General features: G+C 35.5%; 2 protein-coding genes and 1 long non-coding RNA gene across 3 annotated transcripts; all 3 read right to left on the bottom strand.

The window, feature by feature from the left end:
- Window positions 1-325: 325 nt before the first annotated feature.
- On the bottom strand, window positions 326-1,651 carry LOC141434690 (uncharacterized). The gene is made up of 2 exons (XR_012452083.1): window positions 1,422-1,651; window positions 326-735 (listed from the first exon to the last, which is right to left on the bottom strand). It is a non-coding gene; the product is annotated as an uncharacterized lncRNA (long non-coding RNA).
- Window positions 1,652-3,670: 2,019 nt separating this feature from the next.
- On the bottom strand, window positions 3,671-5,079 carry LOC141434753 (uncharacterized). The gene is made up of 3 exons (XM_074097189.1): window positions 4,994-5,079; window positions 4,648-4,662; window positions 3,671-4,131 (listed from the first exon to the last, which is right to left on the bottom strand). The coding sequence occupies exons 1-3, from the start codon at window positions 5,049-5,051 to the stop codon at window positions 3,833-3,835; spliced, it is 372 nt and encodes a 123-aa protein (XP_073953290.1). The 5' UTR covers window positions 5,052-5,079; the 3' UTR covers window positions 3,671-3,832.
- A 951-nt stretch (window positions 5,080-6,030) lies between these two features.
- On the bottom strand, window positions 6,031-8,546 carry LOC141434689 (uncharacterized). The gene is made up of 3 exons (XM_074097123.1): window positions 8,389-8,546; window positions 7,893-7,907; window positions 6,031-6,587 (listed from the first exon to the last, which is right to left on the bottom strand). The coding sequence occupies exons 1-3, from the start codon at window positions 8,444-8,446 to the stop codon at window positions 6,286-6,288; spliced, it is 375 nt and encodes a 124-aa protein (XP_073953224.1). The 5' UTR covers window positions 8,447-8,546; the 3' UTR covers window positions 6,031-6,285.
- Between the last annotated feature and the right edge of the window lie 4,084 nt (window positions 8,547-12,630).

The raw sequence follows: 12,630 nt of genomic DNA, 5'->3' as shown, positions 1-12,630 counted from the left end.
CAGAAAATATAATTTCATCGCTGCCTATTGAAATACCTAATGTTTTTTTTTTTCAGGACAAAACAAATTTGATAAAATATAATAGAAATAGCAAACTATAAAAAATAAATGCTCGTTATTGAACATTTATGTGCAATCGAATTGAAAAAGCAGAATGTAACTCATTCATAAAGCCCAATTTACCCTCGACTTTACTGTCAATCCTCGCCTGCGTCTCAGACAGATAAAATTTGCGCATTTTGTGCACTTTGTAGGTTAGGTGCCTAAACATAAATAACAAATGAAGGGTTGGCCAGGAAGGTAGGTTTAAATGATAACAAGGGAATAGATCACATTTCTTTATTTGTATATTTTATTTTTGGATGTAACTAACTAGGTACGGACTGTTAGTAAAATGTAGCTTTTAGGAAAAAATCAACTACCAACAAACACTTGTTAACTACAGTTAACAACTTAATTTCATCGTATTTATTCTTATAAAGTTATGACAGAAAAGAAGCTGAAATGCTTTTATTTGCTAATTGAATCCATTTTGAGTTTAAAAACATGGTATGAACTTTTGGTATTTCTACTGCAGGTTTGGCAGTAGTAATGATTAGTTAACTATATGGTTATCCAATTTTGTTTCAACTCGATCCTGGAATTGTAATATCGGCTTTAACCCGTTGATTTTCTGTTTTAACTCCTTTAGCTGCTTTTCAGCCTTGTTAGCTTTGTCTACCATTTCTTGTTTGGCTAAAAAAACAGTTCTTTATTAACGGCAAAGTTTAAAACGGTATTGGTACATTGAACTGAAACAATTACTTGCTTACCCGTGATCTTATGATAGCTACGATTATGCAAGAAATGTGTGTTCCTCCACATGAGTCTAACATCTGGTAGCTTGGTGAACAGTTGTATTGCTCTGAAGATGATCTCTGTTTGAGTTCAAAACACGTCAGTGTAGTGTGGTGGTAGATGGGTTTGTGTGATTTGTGTGTATTTTTACAGTGTGGTCGTAGCTAACATAAGGTATTGCTAACTTTTGATAGGAAGTACCCTCTGGAAAATGTTGATATTTAGTCAAGGAGTAGGCCAATATAATAGTCCATTCTAAGAAAAAAATCTAGAGGTGTGCACTACTTCTCAACCACATAAAATAAAAATTCCACCCCTGAATATGTGAAACACGGTTTCAAAGTTGGTAAAAATTATGATTAATTATGTAGGTTGGTTTTTAAATTAGAACATTTGCACCATCTGTCTAAAAAAACAACGCAACGTCTGTCTGTATTTGTGTTTCCATATAATCCTCCGAAAACTCAATCAAAACATGAAAAACGATCGCAAAAAGTACATGTCTGTTACCCCATATTTATAGAAAGTAAATGTCTGTTGCCCGCGGGCAAAAGCTAGTTATAACATAAAAATGTAATACTTACAATCACAGTGTACCAAAGCAATTGCGATCAATAAAATGAAACAAATTCTTAAAAAAATCATGGTTGCATTAACAGTAGAGGTTTACTCAAAAATGCCATTGTAATATTAATACGCAGCCAATTAATATAGCGTCAAGCAATAAAAATTGATTAAGTAACTACTAGGTAAAATTTTAAAGAATACAAGAATAGTGCCAAATTGTTAGTAGATTATTCTTATACTGCCTAAAGCTTCCATTACACAGAATGCAATGTAGGTAGTTCACGGATCGACGTATACGCTTATAAGCCCGGTTTATATATTGTTCACACTATCGTTTTTGCCGGCGGTTTCCTGGCGGAGCGGGAACGCGGCGTACACGCGGCGAGCACGCTGCGAGATCATCTCGATTATTTACGCCGCCGCTTGGACGCGGATTAGTGACGCTAGTGTGAACAAGCTCATACTGCAAGAAAAATCGTGCAAGTTGCATTACATTGCGAGGCCGTTAAAGCCAACGAGTTTGTAGTGGGCAATAGAGCGCCGCAATGTAATGAAACTAACATGATTTTCCTTGCAGGTCTAAATTGGACTATACGAAGGTATAGGTATAGCTTGGTAAGGTATAGATTGGTAAGAGGACATTTCTTGCTCTCATTGATATATTCTTGGCGTGCCAACCCAAACATTAAACGTGCCACGTGCGATTCAATATGAGTTATGACTTATGAAATAGATAGAGAAGCATAAAGTAGGGGCGTTTCTTATGCCTAAACGTAGTTTTTGTGTCCGAGTACAGGATAACTGAATTTTCAAATGTTCATTATGCAGTTTTACGTATCTGAGCTAATAGTGACGAGTTCTGAATGAAATGCTAAAGTTGTCAGACGGACCTAAAACGATACTAGCACCAAGCTAGCACTTAAGCCTGTCACAAAATCTCATTTATGACTGTATGACTATGTTACCTTCTGCTTTCGTTTTGTAGTCTGTGATAAATACCCATTTTTAACCGACTTCAAGAAAAGGACACGGTTATCAATTCGTTTTTTTCTATTTTTTTTATAAAATTTCTTACCTTTGAACACCGTCTTTTTTCTAAAAAGATGTTACTTTCAATTGAGTCTTATTGTGACCAAATCCGTATCTGATGAGTGGATCCTTTTGAAATCGACGGAGCTCTTCAAATGTTGCAGGCAAACCTTTCAGTTAGGTATATCTTGTGATAGATGGATGAGGATGAGAGACCAAAAATGACACGCGAAACTAGGTACTCAATAACAAGGATTTCACGGGTTATTTCATGATTACGTTAACCCAGTTGCTAAGCAAATTATTCTCGTCTTATAGTGACGTATAACTGATGACGAAGCACCAGCAAGACTCCTCTACAATGACCACCTCTGCATTGAGAGGAGCAATAGTTTGTTAAAGGTAGCGACCATTTGGCATTGAGTTTTTATGACCTAGATTAGTTACACTACAAAGCAAGAAAAAAAATCAAACCAAAAATAGAACCGACTGCAACAACAACGAAAAATAACTAAACTAAAGTAATGCTTCTATGTGCGCTTCCTACTGATCTGCTTGAAGTCGATGCCTCAGCACGAGCCAGCAGGAGTAGACCTAGTCGAACCTTACCTACACACTAATTGGGTTTCGGTTTTTTAGTTATTTTGGAGTCAGTTGTTATTTTTTTACCATGTTAAGAAAAACTAATACCCGAGAAAGCATAAAAACATACTGCACACTCCAACGATTCGAAGAGGAAGAAGGAAAAATAAAAAATAAACACAATAGGATTTTTATTCAGCTTCATTTAATGTCTACGAATTTCGCCAACAAACGAGTACGCCTTTTTTCCAATAAATTATGATATCAAAAATTAAAATAAACTGAATGGAAAATAACCCGAACGGATGACCTGGTTAAAGTCGCAGGTTCACGGCGGATGCAAGCCGCTTCCAACCGAGGCAACTGGAGGTCTATGAGGGAGGCCATGTTCTATAGTGGACGTTCTATGGCTGGTATGCTGATGATGATGATGATGATGAATGGAAAATTGAGGAGTTGAAAATACTATAAAAACTTATCGAATTGCAAAATCAATTGGGATAGGTAAATTTAAAAAAAATACGATGCTTCACCGCTCTCCGTGAAGATCCTGTTACCTTATGTAAACCTATGGTGCCGTGTATGTTCTTTTATTCGATTAAACAAAGACGGCATTAGAGTACAGGAACTTAACAGAATGTGGTGAACCGGTCCCTAGTATATAATTTCTTTATTTATTCATCAAAGCAGGTCGAGAGGCGGGGTGGCCAAACATAGCTCTGGATCGGCAGATACGAGACCTTTGCCTAGCATTAGGACGCAGATGTGGGCTAAGAATGTTTTATAATTTTTGTCTTCTTCTGGTAATTTGTAGGCATTACTTGTCTTCGTAGCTGCTGTCCTCTAACCGGCGAGCGGGCCTCTGCTTCTTGTTATATTTCTTGTTAAGAGACAACTTCTTGCCTCTAGGCCTCCTTGTTGTACGTCGTCCCTTATTTAATAAAGTGTCTAATGGTTTCCACTTTCCTCTCAATTTTTTCGGGAACATTTTTACCAATATTAAGTCCAGTTTTCGTTCAATCCGCATATGGTTGTCTATCACAGCCTTCAACGAAGTAACCTCAATCTCTATATCCCGCAGGTCGTCGAGAGCATTGTCAAGATAGCGGTTGGCCTCTTAAACAAATAATAGTTGAAGGTTTAGGGAAATAATGTAATCCAAAATCAAGTCCTTATATAAGTAAACAAAAAAAAAAAAACATTTCTCATCATAAATAAAATGAAATATGAAGTAAATTGCGATAAAAAATAAAAACAAAGACATGACGGAAAACCCAATCTCTTGATGAACGACTTATGAACTACGAGTAGTATGATAATAGATATAACTATCTAGGTGATAACTTTCTAGTAGCGTGAAAAAGCAGTTAACATTTCACCTTAATTTATTATACGAAGAGAAAGTTAGAGAGATAGAGTTCTTTCTTTCAGTGTTTTTTGGATTGAATAGTTTTAAAACTCAAACTCTTTATTTTGTGTTAAAATGTTGTTACAAAAATGCAAACCGGCATAAATAAACAGGGTGAAAATTTAACACGCTCTGGAGAAAAGTTGATAGTAGTAAAGTAGATTATATTCTAGGCTATCCACTCTATGCAGATTAGTGATACCAATATTATTTTGCTAGTTTACCTTTAACGCTGCACGCTAGAAATTGAAACAAAAAATGCTATGTATTAGTATGTAGTAGCTTTATTCGCCCGTAATAAAGATTACCTAAACAATCTTACTCTAAAAAAGGTAAATGTACCACCCCTTTATTCATAAAATAACATAAACCTGTAGCAAAATGTAGTTATGTTTCGTACCGATATTTAACCAGATAGGTCTGGAAAATGCAAAGCCGAAACTGATAGGACAACAAACGAATTATAAGTGATAATTATTATCACAAGTTAAACAAGTAAGTATAAGGGGGTAGTAGCAATATTTTAGGTTAAAATTTAAATATGTCTTAATTTAAAATGATTTTATTTACCATTACTGAGGGAGACACATGCAATCATTAAAGTAAGACATAGCTTATAGTAACGCATGATTACTGTATTAAGTTGAATTTTACTGTTAAGCCGCTTTTTATACAGTGGCTTAATGAGTTGTGTTCAAATAAATCACAAGTAATTGGTTGGACCGAAGTAAATGTTCTTAATTATGAATGGGCCAAGAATTGTTTGTTGTGCAAAAAACTTTTCACAACGATGTGTGGATCTATGCTTGAGTCTGCTCGTTATTTAGTATTTAGTTTGATACATTAAAAATCGATCGAGTCGGATTCGCGCAGTATTTGCGCGCTGAGGATTCCATATAAATTAGTAGGTATCTTTGAATCCGCGTGGGAACTTTGGCCCAAGCCCTCTTGTTCTGAGAGGAGGCCTGTGCCCAGCAGTGGGACGTATATAGGCTGGGATGATGATCTTTGAATACCCAGTGTTAGCATAGCCCCTCTCGTAAGCAAAATATACGCAGTGTTGAATCATCTTAGATTGATGGTTACTACTGACGTAAACAGACCAGATTTTCAGACTTCTCATATTGGTTGTGTTAGGTATAATAGCTACCTTTAATACCAAATTTGAAGTTTCTTGGACAACCAGAAGTACCCTATAGGTTTTCGGTTACGGCAATTTGTACGGAAACATAATTTTAGTGACTAACTTTCGATTGCGTTGACTCAGACGTTTAATTTTTTCACTGCTTCAAGGAATAACAGACCTGAGTATTTAACATTAATTTTAGCTTAATACCTCCACGTATTTCTGAGAAAAGGGGTCTTGAGAGACGGACGGATAGACAGACAGATGGACAACAAAATGATCCTATTAGGGTTCCATTTTTTCTTTTCAGGTACGGAACCCTAGAAACGGCAAATATTTGTTTTGTAACAAGTAAAACTCATGTATGTTAATAAGGATAGGGCAAGGAAGATAGAGTAGGTAGATACTCAACTGACTTTAAGTATTACCCGCTACCAAGGGTAACATAATTTTTACTTTCTTAATTAATAAAAACACACAATTTATGTTTAAACGAGTAATTTATTTATAATTTCGCCTTTTCACTAATCATTGTTTAGCCAATGCCTTACCTACTACTTTTGTCATATAGAAAGGATTCATGATAGGTGATTAAACATCGAATTAGAAGCTATAAGTGTTAAAATGGGATAAATTCAAAAGGAAAAGATAAATTAAATGGAAGGGCCGGTACAACAGTTTTTATTTCTTTTTAATTACCTACTCATAATTTAGTGCGAGAATCAGAAAGAAGACATCACTTTTCCCCACCAATACTGATATCTTCACGTCCAATAGGCCGTCGATTTTTAAAATACTTCTTAGTAAGTAATAATACTTTTTGTCCAGGTTTACTCGTGAACCTTTTGGTGAACTTTGCTTTACTTCCAAACTGCGATTTTACTTGTGCTTTTAATGACTCCCCAGCTGCTCTGCCCAAGCATAAGTCTAGTTTCCGTTCGATGCGATCATGGTTGGCCATCACAGCAATCAGCGCAGATACATCAAGGTCGATTTCCCGCAACTCCGCTAGAGCTTCATCAAGATGGCGGATGGCCTCTTGAAAAATAAAATAAAATGATTCAGCGAAAACTTGTAAAATGATATTGTAACGGATAACTCACGTCTTAAACCGAGTTTAGCTCGACATGTTCCGAGCTATTTCGTAGCCCTTCTTCTCAGGAGCACGCGACTCGGCGGCTGCCGCAACACGCACAAACTAATAAATAGAAATAGCCCGAAACATGTCGAGCTAAACTCGGTTTAAGACGTGAGTTATCCGTTACAATATCATTTAATATGAGTGACTCTCAGTAAAGTCCGTAATCATGTTCCCAACTCATTCTGTAACGAACGTTGCTTAAACAGCCATTGGGTGATTGCAGAAACCGTAGTTTTAAGAAAAGTATTACGTTTTAATGGTGAATACATCCTGTCCATAATCCTCCATCGGGTATAAATAATAGTTAATTATCGTATGAGTTATTGCATTTCTTAAAGATTAGGGTCCGTGGAATTGTATTGAAAGTGGTCCGTCTGTAAAAATGTATTAGAAACCTGTGTACTGTATTGTCGTTGTATTGTCAATAAATTTTTTTTTCATCAACAATACGTTTTTTGATAGGGTGCGTGGAAATGTTTGCTGATTGTGAATGTGGTTTCTTGACTGCAAAATCGCTAAATGGTGCTGTATTGTCTAAGAGCCGTCATTGCATTACGTATTCACAATTGAAATTAATACCCTTCACAAACGTTGACCGTGTCAACGTTTTCAAACGGACCTTGCGATACTAGCGCCACCTAGCCTGCAACAGAAACCCTCATTATTGATAATAGCACTAGTTATAACGTAAATCTAAAATGGCGTTGTTATTAATAATAGCACTAGTTATAACGTAAATCTATAATGGCGTTGTTATTAATAACAGCAGGTAGTACATTATAACGTTACAATCTTACAATTGATTAATAATAACGTAATCATAAACGTTGTTACGCAAATGCACGTTATAACGGAATCTTGGCGTTACTAATAACAGCACTAGTTATAACGTAAATCTATAATGGCGTTGTAGCATAATAGCATAGTTATAACGTAAATCTATAATGGCGTTGTTATTAATAATAGCACTAGTTATAACGTAAATCTATAATGGCGTTGTTATTAATAATAGCACTAGTTATAACGTAAATCTATAATGGCGTTGTTATTAATAATAGCACTAGTTATAACGTAAATCTATAATGGCGTTGTTATTAATAATAGCACTAGTTATAACGTAAATCTATAATGGCGTTGTTATTAATAATAGCACTAGTTATAACGTAAATCTATAATGGCGTTGTTATTGAATCTTCTTTTACCTTTGGGTTTGCATGCTAGAAATAAAAATAAACATACTTCAGTTATTGTTGAAGCTTACTTAATCGTGTAGCATTGGAAAACTACTTATTTATCAACGGGATTTCATTAGGCAATACTATATGCACATTGCCCGTGGTTCTTTATGATTTATAAAGTGTATTAAATTATTTTTTATTTATGTGCACTCATAAATACATTATTAACCTATAATAATGGGGGCCACTTCAGTGTCATCGGTAAAATTAAAAACGTAATGTTTGTTTGTTTTTTTTACTTAAAATTCAATAATAGTAGTTTATACAACAAGTATATCCACCCAAGCTGCAAGCGAGGGTTGAAATTATATAATTAAACACATTTATTTATATTTAAATATCACCAATGAAACTAAACTGATCTCTATTTCCTTGGTATAAGGGAACACTTTATATGTATAGAAGAGGTGTACATAGTGTTTTTTTTTATATTATTAAGTAAATAAAATTATTTACCTACCGTCACCACGGGAGACATATGCAATTAATAAAGTAAGACATATCTTACAGTAATGCATGGTTAGTGAAATAAATCGAAATTAACTGTTAAGCCGCTTTTTATACGAAGGCGTAACGAGTCGTGTACCAATAAATTACCAAATTGATTACTAAGACCAAAGAAAAAATCGTGTATCGGCTAGCCAAGTCTATTGAGAAAAAAAAACCATTAAAACCATACAAATGTAAAAAAGACACGATTCGCTATATGGGAAACATGTCAAAGTACAAAAAAAATTGGACGAAATACATATCTATTTACCTAATGATCATTTGATATGTCTAATTAATATTATAATTTTCAGGGAAGCTTGTATATTAATACATGCACAATTGTTTATTCAATTCGATTTATTTTATTCAGACAAAATCCATTATTTAGAAAGTCACAATGTTCTATGATGGCCGATGGCTATGAGCTAGTGGTATTGTACATTCAGGAACTGAACAATTCTCTTTTCTTTTTTAATTTTTTTTTGAGGTAAATGCTATCTTATGGCATGTCCTTCTCGTGGTCTCCATCCATACCAAATTTAACCACGATCGTTTGAGTACTTTAAACATGAAAGCGTAAAAAACAAATATGTTCACTGTCACATAGTATAAGGATTTTAATAATAAAACCTTTATGTTGGGCAACATAGCCCATACAATAAGTAAGTATCTTACATACACTTAATTTATAAAAATTAAACTATTTAATTATTAGTGACTTGGCAATCGCTCGGCACATTTAATTGACATCCTGAGCAAGGCGTTAATTTTTTTATTATCATTTCATTTTAGAGAACTTGGCCGTTTTGATAATACTTGTTACGTGCCTAATTTTTGTTCAGCTATATGAAACTATGAATGCGGTAATTAAAAAAAATTACACACATACAACTTCAATTACACCTCAAGTCAATGTGTACCAAATTAATTAGCCGCACACAACCTCAGGTACATACTTAGTGGTAGGCACGCACTTAACAAGTCCTAATAATCACACGCACCGCATTTTCTGCAAATAAAATAAGTAGAATAAATTAATAAAGTCCTGGGTGGCCGATTTTCGCTCGGGCTAAACCTCGAAAACTCGTGTTTTTATAGATAGACCAAGCTAAATCAATTGTTAAATTTGTTCATCCCCGAAAACCCCTACAACCTCTCGCAATAGTCAGATAATGTCGCTTCCTGCCTGGCAACTCTGGAGGACTATCCGCTAGCTGCTAGCGGCTAGCACATCTTCAGTGGTGTATTAAGGTGATTTTCAACCGGCGAGACGAGACGAGGCGAGACGAGAATTGAAATTTGTATGGCGGCGCCCGCGGCGGCACGTGGCGGGCGCGCGAGAATGCATACAAATTTCAATTCTCGTCTCGCCTCGCCGGTGGAAAATCACCATTAAGGGGATGCATCGCCATAGTTGCGTCTATCTCAATTTTATTATTATGTAGGTCATATAAATGTACCCTGTGTTTATGTCAATCACAATCAGTGTTCATTTGCGAGATTTGAAGCAAACAAATATAATTATAAGAAAACAAATTCGATACTTCTAAATAAAATAAATTTATTTTAAATACATTATAATATTACCACTATTAAAATAAACTACATTCATAAATTCGAATATTAATTAGAAAAGCTTTAACAACAGAAACTGCAGCTGCATGAACTTTCAGAATATACTGGCGTTCTGACCCACTTAGACGGTTTTCTCGTTGCCTTTACAACATTCCTCCTTACATTCTTACGGATCCTTGTTCTTTTTCGTTTCTCCACAGGAATTACAAATTGCTTCTTTATATCCGGCAAAATATTGACCGAAGGTTTAATCTGTTTAGCAATATTCCTGATCATTAAAATAGCTTTGCTCTTGGCATGTCTCTGGAGAGGTTTACGCTCTGGTAATATTAGACTCCACAGTTTCTTTTTTCTTGTTTTTGGGGCTTGGTTCGCCACTGCCTCCTGCTTTAATTGCGTATTTCAAACACCATTTCAGTAGTTGTTTATTTTGAATGTACGTTGTTAAAGTAATGCGTAAATTAACTAAAATCTTAAGAACTACGAATAACGAGTAGTGAACCGCCCACCATAAACTAACATTGGCTCAGTGATATTTACCTCATGCTCATTAGATAGATCCTTTCTGTACTTAGTAAGTAGTTTAAGATATGCTGATTTCCATCTTTCCAGAAGTCTTGCATACTATTTGAATTAAGTAATACACACAAACAGTAAAACACTTGGAACATTTCAGGCTGACCTCAACTACAATGACTTCAGTCTCCATAATAATATTTATCTTTGCAGTGTAGATATCTGTTACTTAATGTTAAAGCCTGTGAAAATCTCTTCATTCGGTGTTTTATTCACCCTTGCATAAAATGTCCTTTTTGAAGCCAAATTCCATCCCAATGACAAATTATCTTGTAGTTGCATTGATGCAGTTGTTCATTAACCGATGTAGTCCGGTACGCTAATTATTATCCCTACGTACTTGCTTTGTTTCGCACTTTTATACGTTTTGAGGTAAAGTTGGCAGGATTATCTGCTGACTGAACATGCCGTCTTCTATCATTGTCTATTTGAATAATCTCTGACACTCGTTTCCTAACGAAAACTTGCCAGTGACTGGGTTTTGTACGCAACCAATATAAAAACAATATTGAGTCTGACCTAGCGCAGATGTTATTCATCAGAATGTTCAGCAGCTCAGATAGAACACGCAGAAGCTTTGCTCCTAGCTCCGCACCGCATAGTTCCATTCTTAGAATAGTCAGTTGTTTCAGCGGTGCAAGCTTTGTTTTAGCTGCGTTTTTGTAACAGGAACTATGTCATTCTCATCTACAATCCTTAGATAGACTACAGTTGCATACACCACTGAAGAGGTATCTGTAATCCCATGTAGCTGAACATCTTTACACTCAGACCTCATCCTAATCCATCGTGAAATCTGTATGGTTGGAACTTCAAGAAGTTTTCTCCGGTTTGTCATCCATTCTTCTTCTAAGTGCATCGGAAATTCATCATCCAGCCCAAGACTGCAAATCCATAGTCTTTGTATCATCACCTTAGCAGTAATGATGATTGATGCGAACCAATGGAAAGGATCGAACAGACTGGCTACTTCTGGTGTAATCAACCCTTGTGTTACAGATGTCTTTGATCCTGGTAAGTTGCCTGTTATTTTTGACATATCTTCTTTTATATCCCACATGAATTCTAATATCTTCATAACCTTGTCTAATTTCATCTCTGTTTTGTTTTCAGGTTCCTGGAGTACTCTACCGCATTGAAGAAACTCGACTAACGACTCTGAGTTTTGCATCACAAACCCCCCGCCTTTAACATACTGTTAATCTTTAATGTTTTTGTTTCAGTTTTGACTTCATATCTTGCCATCAGATCGCCCGTATAGAAACAAGTCTTCACCACCGGCATTTCACGACAATATGTTTTTGCTTTATTATTGTCTAGCTGATTACGTGCGGTTTGGTAAGGTGCTGCTGATGTAGTCCCAAATGTGACGGTAAGTAATTTATAAGTTTCCATATTTTCGAAGGTTCTTCTCTCCATACTAAACGCTTTAAATCAGTATGTTTTTCTGCCATCTTGACTTGACAATACACCTTGTCTATATTGGGTGTTCTCCACTCTTGCTTTTCGTCCTCAACATTCTTTAAATAGTGGAACTCTAGATTCTCGTGTATAACTTTATTGTATTCATTCTTCAACTTCTCATTTTTGTTGAACTTCCTTTTTAGTTGTTTAAATCTTAATACAGCTTGTTGTTTAGTGTCTCCACATAACTTTACAGTGTCTTCAGTATTTTGTTTTAAAGGTACAATATATTTTTCAGTGCCATCAATTGTTGTTGTTTTCTTGTACACTTCCTCCCATTTTTCTTCTTTCTTAGACCAAGTTTTCTTGGTTGTAATGGAATCAGTTTCTGTTTCCCAGAATTTCATTAAAAGATTCTTATCCTCTTGCACATCCCTGGTAATATGAAAACTTGTGATATATTGCTGTGAATTAATAGAATTCGTGTTAGTATTTCCTGACAAAATCCAACCCAAGTGTGTATGCTGAGCGACTACGTCACCCGGCCCTCTCATGAAACCTGAGTCTATGATTTTGCAGAAAACATCAGCTCCGAGAAGGATATCAATCAATCCCGGTTTGTTAAAAGTGGGGTCCGCTAACTTCATATTATCAA

The sequence above is a fragment of the Choristoneura fumiferana genome, chromosome 14 (genome assembly GCF_025370935.1).
Source record: "Choristoneura fumiferana chromosome 14, NRCan_CFum_1, whole genome shotgun sequence".
Lineage (NCBI taxonomy): Eukaryota > Metazoa > Arthropoda > Insecta > Lepidoptera > Tortricidae > Choristoneura > Choristoneura fumiferana.
The sequence above is the reverse complement of the archived record's forward strand: the minus strand, read 5'-3'. Positions and strand labels throughout refer to the sequence as shown.